We start from the raw sequence: 20890 nt of genomic DNA, 5'->3' as shown, positions 1-20890 counted from the left end.
TATACAGACCTCATAAAATTAATTAAGTATTCTGGAGTTCCCATTGTGGCTCAGCAGGTTAAGAACTTGACATAGTGTCTGTGAGGCTACAGGTTCCATCCCTGGCCTCATTCAGTAGGTTAAGAATATGGCTTTGCCACAAGCTGTGGCATAGATCACAGATGTGGCTCAGATCTGGTGTTGCTGTGGCTGTGGTGTAGGCCTGCAGCTGTGGTTCCCATTTGACCCCTAGCCCAGGAATTTCCATATGCTGAATATGTGACTGTGAAAAAAAAAAATTGTCTTTCCTCTTCTGATTCCTGTGAGAGTTTGTGTAAGATTTTTTTTTCTTTCCTTAAAGGTTTGACAGAACTTAGAGTGAAACTCTCTGGGCTTCTAGTTTTCTTTGTGGGAAGATTTTGATAATAAACTCAAATTCTTTAATAGATGTGGACTAGTCAGATTTTCTGTTTCATATTGTGGGTCAGTTTTGTTAAGTTGTATTTTTCAAGGGACTTTTTTCATCTAAGTTGTAGAATTTATTGGCATGGAGTTATTTATAATATTCTCTTGTTATCCTTTTAGCATCTGCAGATCTTTAGGGATAGTTTATTTTTCATTCCTAATATTGCTCATTGCCTTCCTTCTTCCCTTCCTTCCTTCCTTCCTCTCTTCCTTCATTCCTTTTTCTTTTCTTCTTCCTTCTACACCTAAGCTAGTTTAAGCAAGAGGATTATCAATTCTATTGACTTTTTTTCAAAGAAAAAAACTACTACTGGCTTTTCAATTTTTCTCTATTATCTGTATCATATTTTATTGATTTCTGTTCCTTTTTGGCTTCTACTTATTTTGTTTTGCCTTGTCCTTTTTTATGCTTCTTCAGTTTGAAAATGAGGTCCCAGACTTTTCTACATTCTTCCCTACTATAAGCAATTTAAAGCTTTAAGTTTCCCTTTAAATACTGCTTTTTCTGCATTCCACATTATTCATGTTTTGTATTTTTGTTATAAAATATGATGTTTTATATTTCAGTTTGAAATAATTTTAAATTTCTTTTATGATTTCTTCTTTGACTCCAAGATTATAGTACAAGGGTCTTTTTTGATTTGGGGTTTTTTTTTTTTTTGGCTACACCCATGGCATGTGGACATTCCCAGGCCAGGGGTTGAACCCACACCATAGCAGCAATCCAGACTGCTGCAGTGATAACACTGGATCCTTAACCTGCTGTGCCACAAGAGAACTCCTAGAAGTTGTTTATAATTTTTTTTTTTCATTTTGCTTTTTAGGGCCACATTCACAGCATATGAGGTTCCCAGGCTAGGGGTCAGATCAGAGCTGCAGCTCCCAGCCTACACCACAGCCGCAACAATGAAAGATCTGAACCACATCTGCGAGCTACACCACAGCTCATGGCAATGCCAGATCCTTAACCCACTGAGCAAGGCCAGGGATCGAACCCACGTCTTCATGAATCCTGGTTGGATTCGTTAACCACTGAGCCACGAAGGGAACTCCAGAAGTTGTTAAATTTTAAAACATTTGGGGATTCTCTGATATCTTTCTATTGTTGCTTTCTAATTCAATTCCATTCTATGACTTTGGGCCTTTTACATTTATTGAGAGTTGTTTTACTGCCTATGCCTAGGATACTGTCTTTGGTCTTTCTTGGTAAATGTCGCCTGTCCACTCCAATGTTTATTCTTCACTTGTTAGATCTTCTGTTCTATAAATGTCAGTTAGATGAAGGTGTTTGATAATGTTCACTTCATCTTGTTTTTACATATATTTTGTCAGGTCGATCTGGCATTTTCTTAGGGAGCGTTGAAATCTTAACACCTGTGATTGTGGAGTTGTCTTTTTTCCCTTTAATCCTGTAAATTTTTGCTTCTTGTATTCTGAAGTTCTATTGTTAGGTACATACACAATTGTAATTGTCATGTCTTCTGATACATTGACCTTTTTATCATTAAGAAATATCCCTCTTTAACTCTGATAATATACTTTGTCTTGAAAGCTACTATATGTGATTAATATAGACATCCTATGTTGCTTATGTTTCCTGTCTATTTGCTAAATCATTTTATATGCTTTTATTTTCAACCTATCTGTATCTTTTTATTTAAAATATGTTTCATATGGACCTATGATTTTGCTTTTTGATCCATTCTGACATGGGGGTTGGGGTGCCAACCTCTTCCGCATGGTCAGAAATCCAAGTATAAATTAGAGTCAGCCCTCTGTATCCATGGCTTCTCCTTTAACCAACTTTGGATCGTCTAGTACCGTAGTATTTATTATTGAAAGAAAATTGGTGTATAACATGAACCCACACAGTTCAAAGCCTTGTTATTCAAGAGTCACCTGTATATTTCTGACTTCTATGTAGTCCTGCCGGCTGGATTACTTTAAATGGAAGTACGCTGAGCTACAAATCTATGCTCCCCCCCCCATCTTCTATGCAGAAGAGTAGCCTGCAACCAGCATTCTATATGTACTAATAATAACCCCCTCTACAGCCTTTTTATTTGAGGAGGGCAAGAATAGTTTCCAATATTTTACTTCTTTTCATATTTTTGTGTATTCACTCCAACAGTAGGGGTAGGAATTTTATTTGTCCATCAGATTTTTTAATCCATAGATAATATAGGTTCCTTTCATGGCGGGACTATCTTGTCTCATATAACCAAAATGTTTTTAAAGCAACAACTTAGAGTTTTTATTTTAAGGGCAAGCACAAACATTGTTAAGATGCCGAATAAACAGGCTGTTTCTTTTTTGTGTAATAGGTTGGACAGCACTTCATGAAGCTAGCATAGGAGGATTTTATCCGATAGTGAATGCACTGTTAAAAGGTGGAGCGGACGTAAATGTCAGAGGAATGTACCAGATCACTCCCCTGCATGATGCTGTGATGAATGGACATTATAAGGTACTGTAATTCTTTTGTTTTCAGAGCAGACATCACATCTGCAAGTATTAAAAATCCCTGGAGGAGTTCCCATCGTGGCTCAACAGTTAATGAATCCAACTAGCATCCATGAGGACACGGGTTCAATCCCTGGCCTTGCTCAGTGGGTTATGGATCCGGCATTGCCATGAGCTATGGTGTAGGTCACAAACGTGGCTCGGATCCAGTGTTGCTGTGGCTGTGGTGTAGGCCAGCAGCTACAGCTGCAGTTCAAACCCTAGCCTGGGAACCTCCATATGCTGTGAGTGTGGCCCCCCCGCCAAAACAAACAAAACCAACAACATAAAAGACCAAAAAAAAAAAAAAAATCTCTGGGACCAAGCAATAGAAAAACAGATAGGGATTCAGTTTCAGTTCATTCTGCTAATCAATACTCAGAATTTATCAGAGTTCCCTGGTGCCTCAGTGGGTTAAGGATCCTGCATTGTCTCTGCTGTGGCTCAGGTTACTACTGTGACATGGATTTAATCCCTGGCCCAGGAACTTCTGCATGCTACAGGCACAGCCAAAATAAAAAAAAAAAAACCTCAGAATTTATAATAAAATTTTACCATGTAATAGCTTGGTTGTGCCTAATATGGTGAAGGCCATTTTACATGTTACTTTTAATAATTACAGAACATGTATTTTGGTTACACATAGTATTTTTTCTTAACTTCTTAAAGACTCTTTTTGTATGGTACTTTATAGGTTTTAGGAGAATGCTTTCTTCTTAGAGTGTTACACAGTCATGTCCAGTCCTGCTATCAGGCTCACAGTTGTATATAGTCTAGTGTTACTTTTAGAGTCACCATAAGACATGAGAACCTCCCAGGTTTAATGATCAGCCAGTACACATTAGCACAGAGGTGCCAATGGTTAAAATATCAAAAGACTATAATTCCTTGCAAGCTGGTTAATAGTAACTGCAATAATGGTAATATTAATTAAGATTGCGAGTTCCAGCACACATGCTTTATCATGTATCCTCTGAGCATTCTAGACTTTTTTTTAGTTCAAGCACTGCATTGGGCTTAGGCATTTGCTGAAAATACCTTACTATTTATTTCAAGTATTGGAAGTTGCCTCTGGGTTTGAAACCTCTGGAGTAGGAAAGGGGACTAATCAACTTGGCTCAGGAAGATCTGTTCTGTGTTCCTCCAGAAAAAATGCCTACCACAAGTAGAGCTGGGGAAGGCTCCAGGAGCCACGGGCATAGACAGATAGGGCATATCCCTTCCTGGTGTGGAATAGTGCTTAGGTGGTTTTGTTTTGGATAACGTGTCACCTGGTAGTAGGTGGTCATTCCTGCACATTTTGTAGAGGGCTTGCGGGAGAGAATTCTGCCGAGGACCTAATTTAATAGCCAGAAGAATGCTAGGACAAGAGATGGTGTGAGCCGTCTCTCTGTCCTTTACCCCCTCTTCAAAGCTGGCTGCTAGCAGAAAAAGCTCATGTGAGTGTTTCTTTTCTCTCTCCATGGTCCATCCCCTCTCCACCTTGCCAGGCCTGACCTGTTCTGGTGAGGAATCTTCTCTCCCTTTAGGCCATGTGAGCTTTGGGTGCTTTGCTTTTTCTTCTTTTCCTTCGGTTCTTCCTTTGCCCCTCCTGATAACTTGGTTCCAGTTAACTTCTGCCTCACAGGCTAGAATTGGCTGCCATCTCTCGGGCTTTTGCAGGTTTGTAGCTTTCTCTTGTGCCCTCAGTGAAGTAAAGGGGACGAAAGACGCAGGCCTCTAGCTCCTGAGTCTAGTTTCCTCACTTCTTACCTCACTCTCACTCTCCACGCACTGAACCCTTTTTGATTCTTGTGCTCCTGGCCCCATGGCATATCCTGACTGATGATGGGAGAAAAAAGAATAACAGGACAGGAGTTGGAAGTCTACCGAATGGCCATGAGGATTAAAAGCCAAAATCGGTGGGTCAGGGTGATGTCACAATTGTCTTCTCCTTCCCGTTCGCTAGAGGGAGTCAACGGGTTACTTCACTCAGTCCAGGAGCGCGTCACAGAACTCCTAGTCTCTTCTGCACTAACTTAAGAAACAAAGCCTTCAGAAGCAAAGTGACACAGGACATTATTTGGAGGGTGGAATAGGGATGGTGGGAGCATCATCCCTTGGGCTGACTTTGAGAAATCTCTTAGGTGAGACAAAGATGGTTAGAAAAATGGCCTAGACCCTGGGTATGGGATTGCTCCCATTCCTTAGAAGTGACAGACTAAAGATATGAAACAGGGAAGCTCTGGAACCCTGACCCCAGCACCTGGAGAATATGAGCTTCTTAAACACTCCAGAGTTAAAGGAATTCAAACATATTTTCTTACAGGCATTGATTGTTATATTGGAAAGTTACCAAAAGATAGGAATACTAGAAGATAATATCCTATTTTTTAAGTGAAAAAGAAGTTAAAAAACATAAAAAAACTGTGTAATTCCATTTATTTGAAATATTCCATTTATTTGTAATAGTCCAAATCTGTGGAGACAGGATTAGAAATGGGAGGAGGTGGAGGGTGAGTAATAGGGAGTGACAGATAATGGTTAAAGGGTTTCTTTTGGGGGAATGAAACAGTTTCAAAATTAAGATTGTGGTTATGGCTGAGCAGCCTTCTTTATATACTAAAAAGACATTGAATTATATTCTTTATATGGGTGAATTGTATGGCATTTGAATTATATCCCAATAAAACTGTTAAAAAATAAATACCTTCTTTTAAGTGTGGAAAAGGTAGAATCTGTGAATTGCAGGTGTTCAGTTCAGTGTGGTTTCTTAGAGAAATCTGGACCAAATTATTAAACATGTGGTGGCAGACATTTAGGCAAGCATGTAGGAATCTTTGAGAATCTGCAGACATCACTAAGAACAAGTCTTGTCAGACGAAGCTTGATCCTATTGTATTAGGCTTTCTTTGTTAGTAGGTGAAGGAATTGGCATGACCAGTTAATTTATCACAATTTTAATCAGCTTTTGTTTGATGAAGTGTCCAGTGGTATATGAGTAATTGACATGTCGAATTGGAGGTTCACTGACAGTGTTATTAAGATTCACGGATATTGAAAAGATGTTCCCTAGACATGGCGTTTATGCACTCCATTTGTGTCTGGAGTGAGCTCGCTTATAAAGTTTGATTATATAATCTGTTACACTATAAAAAGTCAAACCATCTCTACTGGCTGAAACATGGGTGGTATTTTGTTGTTTGGAGTATTTTTTAAAAATCCCAGGCATCATACCATTTTACCCGTAAATACTTGTTCTTCATCTTTAACGTATAAGTTTATTAATACCATTTAACAATACCCAGTTCATATTTGAAGTTCTCCAAATTATCTAAAAATGTTGTTTATTACAAGTTTTTGTTTGAATCAGAAGCCATCAGGATCTCCATGTCCCATGTGTTTGTTATGTCTCTTAAGTATGTTTTCATCTGTAACAGTTCTTTCTATATTATGTTTTTTTGTGTGTCTTCTAGAACCTGTATCATTTGCCCTATAGAATTTTTTAAATTCTGCGTTTGACTGATTTTATCTTTGTGGTATTGTGTAGCTTGTTTCATCCCATATTTTCTGTAAATGGATATTTTAATGGAAAATCTCTTCAGAGGCCACAGTCTGGGTGCTAGGTACACTCATTGCTACTGGAAGCCATTGCTTTTTAGGCATTTTCAGTGAAACACATACTTTTAGAAAGAAAAACAAATTATGGATTCTTACTCGTATTTGTGTTTCAAACTTAATAGTATAGATTCTTAACTTGGATTTTATACTTATATCTCTTTTTCTCTGATGCTAAACGTTTGTTTCTTAATACATTAACTTATTTCTGTATTGTACATTGTAGAGTATTGACTGTTAGTTATATTATTATTAACATTATTCATTTGAATAAGATACTTGGATCAAATTATACATGCTTTTACTCTACTGAATTTTGTCATGGATTTCATGTATTATTTATTGAAGTAAATAATATTAATTTACCCCCCCCAAAATTGTTATCATTAGCAATGAAACAACTAACGAAGTACTTTTTATAGTTATTTTTGTTTTGTTTACATCCCGCTAGGAATGTATGGTCAAAATATTGGCTTTTCAAGGGCTTAAAAGAGTTTTATTCTCTGTCCTATTGGCTTCTTACCCAAGGGAGTTGTTGGAAGGCAGAGATGTGGAATCATGTCCTCTGATCTGAGAAGGAACTTTGAGACTGAAAAACAAAGCAGACAACTCTGTAAAAGTGCAGTGGTGAAGTTTATTGTGGGTAACTCACATGCCAGCAGGACTGGGCAGACAACAGTCCAGAGGCCTTCCCAGCCCTGCTTGCACCACTGAAAGAAGTATGAAAGGATTTAAAGAGGCTGAGGCTAAAAATAGAACCTGACTACCTGGTGAGAAGTATGTCCACACTGACTAGCGTTGGTGATTGTTCCTCTCCCTGGGGGTCTCATGACTTAACCATCTGCGTCAGCTAAAGGCACTCTTCAGTTTTCACATCAGATGAAGGCAAGGGTGAAAGTAGATAGGGAATTTATCTGCCTTGGGGGCATTCCTTGTGAGTAGGATAAAGCTCAGTCATGCAGAAAGGCAAGGAGGTAGGACTGCAGGCCTAAGAGGGAGCTGCCAAAATGGAGCCAGTGTGGTTCAGCCACACAGAAGTCAGCTGATTCTACAGGAGGAAAGCACGGGATGCAGTAATATGATTAAAAGTGAAAAGCCATGGGCAAACTTTAAGTAGAACTGTATTTCCTTCAGGGGCCTGTTGTTTGATGAACTAAATAAGTGGGAATTGTGATGCCAGCCACTTACTGAAATGGCCCTGCTTGTTCCAGTTTAGAACATGTGGTGGCCTTAAGATCTATCCACATATTCTTTAACACGCCTCCCTATGAAAGGGGGAACCTGATTCCTCTCCTCAGCAGTGTGGGCTGGAGTTTCAGTGACTTGGTTCTAACAAATAAAATATGGCAGAAGTGACATTGTATATGACTTTTTTTTTTCTTTTCTTTTCCCACTGTACAGCAAGGGGATCAAGTTATCCTTACATGTATACATTTTTTTCCCCACCCTTTGTTCTGTTGCAACATGAGTATCTAGACATAGTTCTCAATGCTACTCAGCAGGATCTCCTTGTAAGTCTGTTCTAAGTTGTATCTGATAACCCCAAGCTCCTGATCCCTCCCACTCCCTCCCTCTCCCATCAGACAGCTACAAGTCTATTTTCCAAGTCCATGATTTTCTTTTCTGTGGAGATGTTCATTTGTGCTGGATATTAGATTCCAGTTATAAGTGATATCATATGGTATTTGTCTTTCTGGCTCATTTCACTCAGTATGAGAGTCTCTAGTTCCATCCATGTTGCTGCAAATGGCATTATGTCATTCTTTTTTATAGCTGAGTAGTATTCCATTGTGTATATATACCACATCTTCTGAATCCAATCACCTGTCAATGGACATTTGGCTTGTTTCCATGTCTTGGCTATTGTGAATAGTGTTGCAATGAACATGTAGGTGCATGTGTCTCTTAAGTAGAGTTTTGTCCGGATAGATGCCCAAGAGTGGGATTGCTGGGTCATATGGAAGTTCTATGTATAGATTTCTAAGGTATCTCCAAACTGTTCTCCATAGTGGTTGTACCAGCTTACATTCCCACCAACAGTGCAGGAGGGTTCCCTTTTCTCCACAGCCCCTCCAACACTTGTTATTTGTTGATTTATTAATGATGGCCATTCTGACTGGTGTGAGGTGGTATCTCATGGTTGTTTTGATTTGCATTTCTCTTATGATCAGCGATGTTGAGCATTTTCTCATGTGTTTTTGCTGGCCATCTGTATATCTTCCTTGGAGATCAGTCTATTCAGGTCTTTTGCCCATTTTTCCATTGCTTGATTGGCTTTTTTGCTGTTGGGTTGTATAAGTTGCTTATATATTCTAGAGATTAAGCCCTTGTCAGTTGCATCATTTGAAACTATTTTCTCCCATTCTGTAAGTTGTCTTTTTGTTTTCTTTTGGGTTTCCTTTGCTGTGCAAAAGCTTTTCAGTTTGATGAGGTCCCATGGGTTTATTTTTGCTCTGATTTCTATTGCTTTGGGAGACTGCCCTGAGAAAATATTCATGATGTTGATGTCAGAGAGTGTTTTGCCTATGTTTTCTTCTAGGAGTTTGATGGTGTCCTGTCGTATATTTAAGTCTTTCAGCCATTTGGAGTTTATTTTTGTGCATGGTGTGAGGGTGTGTTCTAATTTCATTGCTTTGCATGCAGCTGTTCAGGTTTCCCAGCAATGCTTGCTGAATAGACTTTCTTTTTCCCATTTTATGTTCTTGCCTCCCTTGTCAAAGATTAATTGACCACAGGTGTCAGGGTTTATTTCCAGGTTCTCTATTCTGTTCCACTGGTCGGTCTGTCTGTTTTGATACCAGTACCACACTGTTTTGATGACTGTGGCTTTGTAATATTTTTAAAGTCTGGGAGAGTTATGCCTCCTGCTTGGTTTTTATTTCTCAGGATTGCTTTGGCAATTCTGGGTCTTTTGTTCCATATAAGTGTTTGGATTGTTCTAGTTCTGTGAAAAATGTCATGGGTAATTTGATAGGGAATGCATTGTATCTATAGATTGCTTTGGGTAGTATGGCCATTTTTACAATATTGATTTTTCTAATCCATGAACATGGAATCTCTTTCCATTTCTTTACATCTTCTTTGATTTCTTTGATTAAAGTTTTATAGTTCTTGGCATATAGGTCCTTCACCTCCTTGGTCAGGTATATTCCGAGGTATTTGATTTTGTGAGGTGCAGTTTTAAAAGGTATTATATTTTTATATTCTTTTTCTAATATTTCATTGCTGGTATACAGAAATGTGACTGACTTCTGAATGTTAATCTTATATCCTGCTACTTTGCTGAATTTATTACATATATGACTTTTGAGACTAGGTTGAAAGCTGTTGTGGCTTCTTCCTTGTTCTCTCATGCATTTGTTTATTAACTCTGGATGTCATATGATGCAAACACTCAACAGCTCTGTGGAGAGGTTCACATGGCAGTGAACCAAAGCCTCCTGTCCACAGTCATGTAAGTGAGCCATTTTAGAAGAAGATCTTCCAGCCCGAATCAAGCTTTTGGATGATTCATCTCCAGCCAACCCCTTGACTATAACCTCATGAGAGACCCTAAGACAGAACCACCCACCTATGCCACTCCTAAATTCCTGAGCCACAAGAACTATGAGATTTTAAATATTTACTAGTATTATATTTTTGGCTATACCTAGGACATGTGAACATTCCTGGGCTAGGGATCAGACCTGTGCCACAGAAGCAACCCAAGCTGCTGGAGTGACAATGCTGGATCCTCAACCCACACCACAAGAGAACTCCTATTATTGTTTTAAACTACAGAGTTTTGGGGTAATTTGTTAGGTAGCAGCAGATAACTAATACAGAACCTAAATGCAGGTTTAAGAGAGTGATAGGAAGCTCAGTGGAAATTATTACCATTTGGTGAGAAGAGAGTTTTTTAAGTTAAAAGGTTTATAAGTAGGCTTCAGAATTTCAGAGTTCCTAGTATCAAGCTATAGAGGGAGTTGGTAAATGTGGATAGTTGGTTAAGCAGAGTATCTGTTGTCTAAAAGAGACTGCCAAAGTAATGCATCCATGTCCTTGGGGTCATCCACCCAGATTTCCAGAAAAGTGAGGCTCTAGCCCCCCCTGCCTTTTCCCTTCCTCCACTTTTCTTTGTCATGCTCCTTGGTTCTGAGTTATTCTCATACTGCATGGTTTCTTATTTGACATAAAACTTCCAGAGGTAAACAATACAGCTCTTTTGGCAGCCTGCTTCCAAATCTACTTTTCCTGAAAGAAGCCAGTACTCTGTTTGTTCTGCTAAAGCAAACGTGAAGATCAAGGCATAAATCCTTTTTTTTTTCTTTTCTTTTTTGCATTTTTTTCTTTTTTCTTCTTTTTTTTTTTTTTTTTTTTTAGGCCACACCTGTGCGGCATATGGAAGTTCCCAGGCTAGGGGTCGAATTGGAGCTGCAACTGCTGGCCTACACCACAGCCACAGCAATGCAGGATCTGAGCCACATCTGCGACCTACACCACAGCTCATGGCAACACCAAATCCTTAACCCACTGAGCAAGGCCAGGGATTGAACCCACATCCTCATCGATAATGTGTTAGGTTCGTTACCACTGAGCCACAGTGGGAACTCCCAGGCATAAATTCTTTTATCTTCTTCTTGTACATGGCTTGTGTATGAATTATAGTTTTAGTCATATCATATCTACTATTACTTTCAATTCCTCTGTCTAGCATTAAATTTCCACACTAAATTGTTTGAAAATAGAATCATCAGGTTGCTAAGTCTTAATAATTGTTAAAAGATTTAGCTCATATTGTCCCTATATGTGGTGGGGCATTTTTTTTTCTAGAATATATTCTTATGAAAGGAAAATATATGTATCTTTAATTTTTAGATGCGTAAAATTTTATAGAAATTCAGATCCTTCTTCTTGTTGAAGACATAGAAATTTAGGCTTCTTTTAGTGTAATGTTATTTAAAGCCTATTCCCCACATCCTCCTTGACCAACATTCATTCTTTTATTAAACAACATTTATTAAACAGATCTTCTTGCTAGATACTGAGATGGGCACGGGGAATATAAGGATGGTTAAGACATTTGTCTGTTGCAGAAGCATGGAAGCAACTTAAACATCCATCAATAGGATACTGGTTAAATAAATATGGTACGTTAATTAGTATGTTAAAAAGTAAACTATTACCCAGCTGCTAAAAATAATGAAGTTCATATCAATATGGAGCAGTCTTCAAGGGCTGGTGCAGGGTGAGGTGGGCGTAAAAGCAGCTAACATCCAGAGGAATGTATATAGTTTGTGACAACTTGTGTGAGAAAAAACGGACATAAAAACATGTCCACTTTCTAGCATTAACTAGAAAAATTCAGAAGAAATTGTAACCAGAGCTAACTTAGAAAAAATAGATGACTAGAGCACAAGGGTGGAGGAGGGAAACTTATTTTTCATTGAATATTTTTCTGAGCCTTCTTATTTTGAGCCATATTTATTCATTTCCTATTCAAAAGTGGTAAATTAATTTTAAAAGAAAACCAGCATCTTCCCCTCAAAAAACCTGGAGTACAAGAGTGACAGATATATAAGAAATAAATATATAGAGTATATTGGAAATAAAATACATAAAAGAAGGAAGAGGTCATTTTTCTCTAGGGCATCAATGGATGAGATCAGGGAGAGCTTCATAGAGGAGGTCTAGTAATAGGTGAAGGATCACCAGTTTCTCCCTGACACTGAGGAGGAGCAGCAGCCACACAGGTGTACATAGGAGACATAACTATCTCCTGAAATGTGTTAAAATTACATTTACCGCAGTTCCCATCGTGGCCCAGCAGAAATGAACCTAATATCCATGAGGATGTGGGTTTGAGCCCTGGCCTCGCTCAGTGGGTTAAGGATCCAGCATTGCTGTGAGCTGTGGTGTAGGTTGCAGACACAACTTGGATCCCATGTTGCTGTGGCTGTGGTGCAGGCCGGTAGCTGTAGCTCCAATTCAACCCTTACCCTGGAAACTTCTATATGCTGTGGGTGCGGCCCTAAAAAGACAAAAAAAAAAAAATTACATTTATTACTGCAGAACACAATCCTAATTCCCAGTATACCTGCCAGTCCTATTTCACCAGCAACTCAACCACAAACATTTCTGCCCCTCCTTCTGTCTTCCTTTCCTCCCTTCTCCCTCACTTCCTCTCTCCTTTTCCTTTTTCTATAAGAGAAGGCATATATACATCAACAGATTATGATTTTGTTGTTGATGCTACTTATATGTGGAATCTAAAAAATAAAACTCATTATATAACAAACTAACGTATAAACAGAAATAGGCTCACAGATATAGAGAATAAACTAATGGCTACAAGTGGGGAGATGGAAGGGGGAGGGGCAAAATACAGGCATGGGATCAAGAGATACAAACTACTACTTATAAAATAAATAAGCAGAGTTCCCTTGTGGCATGGCAGGTTAAGGATCTAAATTTATGATTTGTCATATAGCAGTTACATTAATTTTTGTTATTGGGCAAAGATGTTACAGGTAAACCCAAATTGTATTGTTAAAAGAAATATTTGATGTTGCTTAGAGATGTATGCTAGCACACATTTACAATAATACACCTTTGGTCTGGGTCCCTCACATGATCAATCTTCCTCTAGGTGGTAAAGTTACTTCTTTTGAATGGAGCAGATCCTTTATTCAGAAATGCCAGTGGAGAGTGTGCTTTGGATGAGGCCAAAGACTCATGTATGAAGCGTCTCCTTGAGAGATACGTTCCTAAACATCAAAAACATCTTATATCAGGTGAGATTCAACTACCCTGTTATATTTGTTCATCATGTCAGTAGAGAGATATAGAAATCAAATTTAGAATTATAGAAATTAAATTGATTTTCCTCATACATTTTGAGAAAATTCATCCACTGGTGTCCTTGCTCCGTTCCTTTGGTAGAGCATACAGACTTGTTTGCAAATGCACCAAATGGAGGGACTCTAAAAGAACAAAGAAAGGTAATATTATATGTACTTTTCCCCAGAATGTGCATTGCTAATAGTTTAGAAAACTTCTGTAAAGTTCTAGGGTTTTTTTCTCCATAATCCATTGAATGAATAATATGAGTTCATGTAGTAACACAAGGTGATTTAAGTTATATTTGACTATATCTCTTTCACTGAATATGGCCATATGTTTACTGTTTCCTTAAGAATCTTTTCTTATGGCTGTACTTTTGCCCTCTCACTCATTATTACACTGGCAGTTTGAACTACAAAAGAACTTGATCTGCAATTTCAGAAAGATTATACAAGAATTATTTATTATTGAAGTATGGTTGATTTATAATGTTATATTGGTTTCAGGTGTCAGTGTAGTGATTTAATGTTTTTATAGATTATATTCCATTTAAAGTTATTACAAAATAATGGCTTTCTTTCCCTGTGCTATACAATATATCCTTGTTTCTTTTTTTTCTTTTGTCCATGCCCACAGCATGTGGAAGTTCCTTGGACCAGGGATCAAACGTCCACCACAGCAGCAACTCAGAACACTGTAGTGACGCCACTGTAGTGACAACACTGGATCCTTAACCCACCATGCCACAAGGGAACTCTGCTTATTTATTTTATAAGTAGTAAACTTATTTGTAACTCTTGATCCCATATGCCTATTTTGCCCCTCCCCCTTCCCTCTCCCCACTGTAGCCACTGTTTATTCTCTATATCTGTGAGTCTGTTTCTGTTTATACATTAGTTTGTTATATAATTTGTTTTATTTTTTAGATTCCATATATAAGTGATAACATAGAGTATTTGTCTTTCTCTGTCTTATTTCACCAGTATCCTCTAGGTCCATTCATTTTGTTGCAGGTGGCAGAAATTCATTCTTTTTTAAGGTTGAGTAATAGTCCATTGTGTGTGTGTGTGTGTGTATTACATCTTCTTTATCCATTTATCTGTTGTGGACAGTTAGTTTGCTTCCATATTTTGGCTATTTGTAAATAATTCTGCTGTGAACATTGGGGTGCATGTATCTTTTTTAATAATTTTTTTTTGTTGTTTTCTTCAGGTCCATACCCAGCAGTGAAGTTGCTGGATATGGTAGTTCTATTTTTGGTTTTTTGAAGGACCTCTGTTTTTGAAAACTTACTGTTTTCCATAGTGACTGCACCAATTTACATTCCCACCAACAGGATTTGCTCTTTCATAAATCCTTGACAACCTTTGTTGTTTGTAGACTTTTTGATAATCATTTTGACAGATGCGAGGTAATAAATATCTCATTGAGTTTTTGATTTGCATTTCTCTGTTGATTATTGATGTTGAGCATCTTTTCATGTGCCTATTAGCCATCTGATTATCTTCCTTGGAAAAATGTCTGTTTAGATTTCATTTTTTTTATTTGTTTTTTTTAATATTGAGTTATATGAGCTGTTTATTATATATTTTGGATATTAACCCCTTATTGTTCATATAATTTGCACATATTTTCTACTACTCAGTAGATCATCTTTTTATTTTGTCAGTGGTTTCCTTTGCTTTACAAAAGCTTTTAAGCTTAATTAAATCACATTTGTTTATTTTTGCTTTTGTTTCCTTTGCCTTAGGAGACAGATCCAAAACAATATTGCTTTGATTTATGTCAAAGTGTTCTTTTTTAGGAGTTTATGATCTTATATGTATGCCTTTAATCCATTTTGAGTTTATTTTCATATATGGTGTAAGAAAATGTTCTAAGTGCATTCTAAATGTAGCTGTCCAATTTTACCACTTATTGAAGGCATTGCTTATTGAAGAGACTTTCTTTTCTCCATTGTAGGTTCTTGCCACCTTTGTCATAGATTAATTGACCCTAGTAGCATGGGTTTATTTCTGGACTCTCTTTTGTTCCACTAATCTATTTGTCTTTTTTCTGTGTCATTACCATGTTGTTTTGATGGCTGTAGTTTTATACTATAGCCTGAAGTCAGGGAGCATGATACCCCCAGCTCTGTTCTTCCTTCTCGGGATTGTTTTGGCAATTCGAAGTCTTTCATGATTCCGTACAAATTTTAGGATTATATGTTCTAGTTCTGTGAAAAATGTTGTGGATGTTTTGATAGTGATTATAGTAAATCTGTAGATTGCTTTGGATAGTATATAATTTTAACAATATTAATTCTTCCAAATCAAAAAACACAGTGTATCTTTCCTTTTCTTTGTATCATTTTCCATTTCCTTCATCAGTGTTTTATGATTTTCAGAGTATAGGTTTTTCACCTCCTTGGTTAAGTTTGTTCCTAGGTATTCTGTTCCTTTTGATACAATTATAAATGAGATGTTTTTTCTTTCTTTTTCTGATAGCTCACTATTAGTGTGTAGAAAAGCAACAGATTTCTGTATATTAGTCTTGTATCCTGCAGCTTCATTAAGCACATGTATTAGGAAATGATGACAATACAGTTAATTATGGATTTTTTTTTGCCTTGTAAAAGCTTGCCACAGTTGCATATCTGAGTATGGCTGTAGGAAATATAAAAATACAGAGTTTAGTGCCCATCTTTAGCATTATTTTGTTGGGTGTGTTTTGCTTTTCCTACAGAAATATTTTTCAATCTCTCAAGAGAGTATTTGCTTTCTGATAAATATGGAAATTATAGGAATGTTAAATGTGCCAATTTAAATAGAAAGTGATTACATCATTTCACTTTTTCCATTTGATTTTCTCATGGCAAAGAACTTGTGGGTTTTAAAAGTCTAGAGGCTGAGCACTAGAAGCTGTTTTCTTTGATTTTCTCATTTTGTCTACAGCTCTAAAGAACGACACTGATCCCTCAGACATAGAGGATGCGCACCAGCACAAGGTATATCTCTGTTCAGCAATACACATTTTTATAGAATACACCTGCTGGTTGTTTTTCAGAGGGGAGAGGAAAACTACTGAAGCATTTATCAGGAACAGTGACTTCACTTTTGCTTTTAAGACACTTTGGAATAATTACATGAGAATCAGAAGGTTCTGGGCTGTTAGTTTAGGAAGCACTTGAGTAAATGTAGCATATCTGGGTACACTAAAGTATTCGTAGCCATTTCCTTTCTCCTCTTCATGGTGCCATGAGGTTTATCAACCATGTTAAATTTCCTCTAGCCTAAGAGCAGTGTAAGAGTCCAAGGTATTGATCCATCCTTTCAAACTTTACATGGTAGGCAGTTATTTTTCATCTGGTGCTTGGGTTGTGATGTGTGAGAGGAACAGTGTCCCTGTTTTAATCTTAATAGCCACAGTAATCTTTCCACATTACTTTCCAGTAATCTTTACAGACCAACTTGGTTGCATGTCTGTCTTTTTTCTTTTCATATCCCTTCTTCCACTGCTGTACCTGGGACCTCTCATAGATACCATAGGGAGAAACTCTTAATTCTAGCTCTGTCTACGTAACAAATGGGAGAAGACACTGTTTCTAAAGCATTTTGTAACATTTCCTTATAAAGTATCTGATTATTTTAAAAGCCTATAAAAACTAGGTAGATTAAAATATTTTTATTATGTATAGTGAGATTATAGTGCTAAAATACTGATAAATTTGAATGTCCAGGAGAAGACGAAGATATCAGTGTAAACACTCATACTGAGTCTGAGGCTATTACCTTTGCTTTTCTTCTATTAGGCTACTTTTCTGAAATACATATCAAGTTATATATATATCCCAGCAGGCCGTATAGTTATATCAAATTATTAAATGGGATAGAATAATAATTTGATTTATTTCCAATCTGGAATGAATTGAGTGTAGAACTATGGCTGAAAATTAAAGCTAACTATGTATTTTGTTTCTATAGAAACCAAAATTCAGTTCTAAAAATCACAGTGGGTTTGTTTGTGATGAAAATTCCAACAGACAGAAGCCAGAATATGTAAAAGTCAATAAAGGAAGCAAAGAGGGTTTATTTATAACTAAAGAAGATGTATATGAACATCACCAAAAAGATTCCCCATACACACAACTTGGTAAATCCAAGCGTAAGCGATCAACTCTTAAGCAGATATACTCTACAGGACGCAGAAAGGACAATTTCCATAATGCTGAGAATCTCAGGACAAAAGTGTCTAAAGATAAAGAAAGAAGAGGTACACAGTGTAAAAGGACTCAAGTGGATGATGCAGTCCACGAAAGCAGTCCAAGAAAGACAAAGACGACAGCTGTCTCTTCTTCCAGAGGAGTAAACCAGGTGGTTACTTGTCAGCAACATATTCTGCAGACCTTTGATGACCTTCCAGAAGAGTCATGTAAATCTTTTAGCCCAGTTCTCGCAGGCCTGAAAAATGGTTTAGGTAACAATGTTGAAACTTGGTCAGTTTCTGAGGAGACATGTACCCGGAGCCTGAATTTATCAGATAGTCAAGAAATAAAATTTGTGGCATTAGAATCCATTGACCAAGCTGAAGCTGTTTATTTCTCAGGACTTTCTTTACATAAAAATACCAAGTTTACAGATCAGGAGCCTCATACTCACCAAGAAGAACAGCATATTAGCCCCTATAAATCTCATGCAAACAGTCAATCAGGTCAAAAAGATGAGAGCCTTAGTAAGTGGGAAAAAATTTCCCCATCCTTTACAAAAGAAAATTTTAATAATGATGATGGTGATTCCTGTGCTACTGAGGAAACTGTAACATCTAAAAAGGTGATAATTTCTTCAGGTTGCAAAAACCATGAGAATTATAAAGAGAATACAACAATTAGCAAAAAAATGGATTTTCAACAATTTTTATATTCTGAAGACCGTTTTTCACAGGAAAATGAGTTAAAAGCAGGCAGCCTGGCCATACTTCCACAACAGGAAGCTGTTAATTTTTCTAATTCAGATAATGTAATAGTTTCTGAACATGTTTCAGATTATGAACCATGCACATGTGGAACTTCTTTTGATCACTCACAAGGCAGTGCTGAGTGTACTTCCCTGGCTTGTACAAGAACACTCTCAACAAAAGATGTTTCAGAGTTGACCAGTCACATGGAGCTCTTTGAGAGCCCTCAGGATTGTAGTCCTAGCACACCGACTCATTTAAGGAATCAAACCGATCCACATACTGTGGAAAAGGAAGAAAAGGAGGTCAACACTAAGAGGAATTACACTGACAGAGAGCAAAAAACAAGTTCCTCACATAGCCCTTTATCCACAGTTGTTCATTCTCAAGTATTAGAAACAACTAAGGTTGAAAAAAGGAGAGAAGAAAGCAAAACCATACCTGATACAGATTTTTATTCCACAGACAGTATCAATAAAGAATTGACCAGCATCTCACAACTTAGTCAAAGAGAAGAGAAGGAAATTTCTCACAAACCAGGTATTAGTAGTATTGTTCCATTTGTGCACATTTCCTATTGATTTACTTATAGAAATTTCCAACTGAATTCCCCTCAATGTATGCCCAAACTAATACAACTGAGGACATATGGGCCATAATTTGGAACTACTGTTAATTAGTTAAATAATGGTGTTTAAAATAAAACCATTATTATAAAAAAATGCTGCTAAATCGATATTGACAGAGGTTAATAAACAATATTTCTATCAGTCTTTATGTTCCTTTAGTATCAGGAAACCTAACATTTTCACAATAGGAAATTGTTAGCTCCAGTGATTTCAGTGGCTCACTGTTGAAATTGCATCCAGTGAACTAATTTATGTTCATTGTATGAAAATAATTTTAAAGGCTTCCATTCCTTTAAAATAAACACTCCAGCTAGAAAGAAAAACTTGGAACAATTACATGACTAGACCCTTTTTTTAAGTTATGTGGCTAGTAAGGAGAACTACAATACTGATATTGCAAAATATTTGTTTTTCAGGTGAGGAATTAACTAATAATATCAATGGAGATGAAAGCACTATAAGAAATTGTGAGGATAAAAAAGAAAAAACAGATTTAGAAATTCACATGTCTACTAGTATCCAAGAACATAAAAAAGTTCAGAATATCAGAAAAAGACAAAATTTCTTGAAAGCTACCTGTAGCCAAGGTTTGTATTCCTATACTTATTTAGTAAAGGTTTGCATGATCAAGCCTAGCAATCCACTTTCCTTCAGGGAATTTCTAAACTTTCAGATTTACTGTTAATTTTTTTTCAGTCATTCACTAATTTATAAGATTATTTCAGCTGTGTTTGTTGGATGGTTTTACTCTAAAACACCACTTGAGAATCTATCTGTCTTCCAATGTATTGTCATATTTTTTGCCTATGACTTCCAAATTTTTATGTTAGAGAACATAAGATAACCGGGAGAGACAGGAAGATTAAGTGGGAGCAGCACATCTGAATTGTGTCGGATTCCTTAGGTATTTCCTCTGAACCCTTTTAACATAGGAAATTAAAGAAGCATAGCCACTAGCTTCTTTGTGTCAGGTAAGTGAACTATGTGTGCGTGTGGACAGCTAAGTATTCTCTGGTAGTTCTTGGAGCTAGTTCTGTGGTGAACAGTAGTCTGGACCATTTCAAGTTAAATGCTAAGCACTGAAAAATTGATTTAGTAAGAAAAAGTTGATATAGTAAGAGGTAGGAATATTAGGCATTCTCTTGAACCTTCCCTCATTGCCCCCCCTCTCCTGTAAACTAAAGCCCTTCTTGTACATACCTCCTGTAGTGGTTGAATAAAGTGTCCATTTCCTAATCCCCGGAATGTGTGATACTATTTTTTATAAAGAGTGATCACCTTCATTAGAAAAAGAATCTTTGCAGATAAAGTTAGGGATTTTTTTTTTTTTTTTTTTTTTTTTGGGCTGCACCTGTGCCATATGGAGGTTCCCAGGTTAGGGGTTGAATCAGAGCTGTAGCTGCCAGCCTACACCACAGCCACAGCAATGACCGATCCAAGCTGTGTCTGCTATCTACACCATAGCTCATGGTAATGCAGGATCCTTAACCCGCTGAGCGAGGCCAGGGATTGAACCTACATTCTCATGGATGCGAGTCGGATTTGTTTCTGCTGAGCCATGACGGGAACTCCAGAAGAAGAATCTTGGCAGATGTAGTTAGGGATCCTGAGGTGAGGGAATTATTCTGGATTTTCCAAATGGGACTCAAATTTAATGGCACGTGTCCTTATAAAAGAAAAATGGAGAGAGCTTTGAGACACATTGTAAAGAAAAAGACAATGTGAAGAGCCAGACAGGAACGATGTGGCCAAAAGCCAAGGAAGGTAAGGAATGCTGGTTGAAGTGTTCTCTTGGTTAGAAGCAAGTTATTCAAGAGGGGTGCATTTCGCACGGTCCTAAATACCAGGAAGTGAGGATCATTAGGATCCTGAAAGTCTTCCCTCCAGAGGAGGCTTCGTGGGTGGGCTGGAGAATATGCATTTCTAGCTTCTTTCCCAATTGATATTGATACTACTAATCTGGG

General features: G+C 37.3%; 1 protein-coding gene across 1 annotated transcript in view; it reads left to right on the top strand.

Moving 5' to 3' along the window:
- The window catches only part of ANKRD31 (ankyrin repeat domain 31), a 172461-nt gene that overhangs the window by 79137 nt on the left and 72434 nt on the right, over window positions 1–20890 (top strand). The window contains 5 exon segments of the mRNA XM_021084452.1: window positions 2769–2911; window positions 13172–13316; window positions 16299–16351; window positions 17328–18837; window positions 19343–19513. Of these exon segments, the coding sequence (XP_020940111.1) occupies window positions 2769–2911; window positions 13172–13316; window positions 16299–16351; window positions 17328–18837; window positions 19343–19513 (2022 nt within the window).

The sequence above is a fragment of the Sus scrofa genome, chromosome 2, assembly GCF_000003025.6.
Source record: "Sus scrofa isolate TJ Tabasco breed Duroc chromosome 2, Sscrofa11.1, whole genome shotgun sequence".
NCBI classification, from domain to species: domain Eukaryota; kingdom Metazoa; phylum Chordata; class Mammalia; order Artiodactyla; family Suidae; genus Sus; species Sus scrofa.
This window is presented reverse-complemented; position numbering and strand designations above follow the sequence as displayed.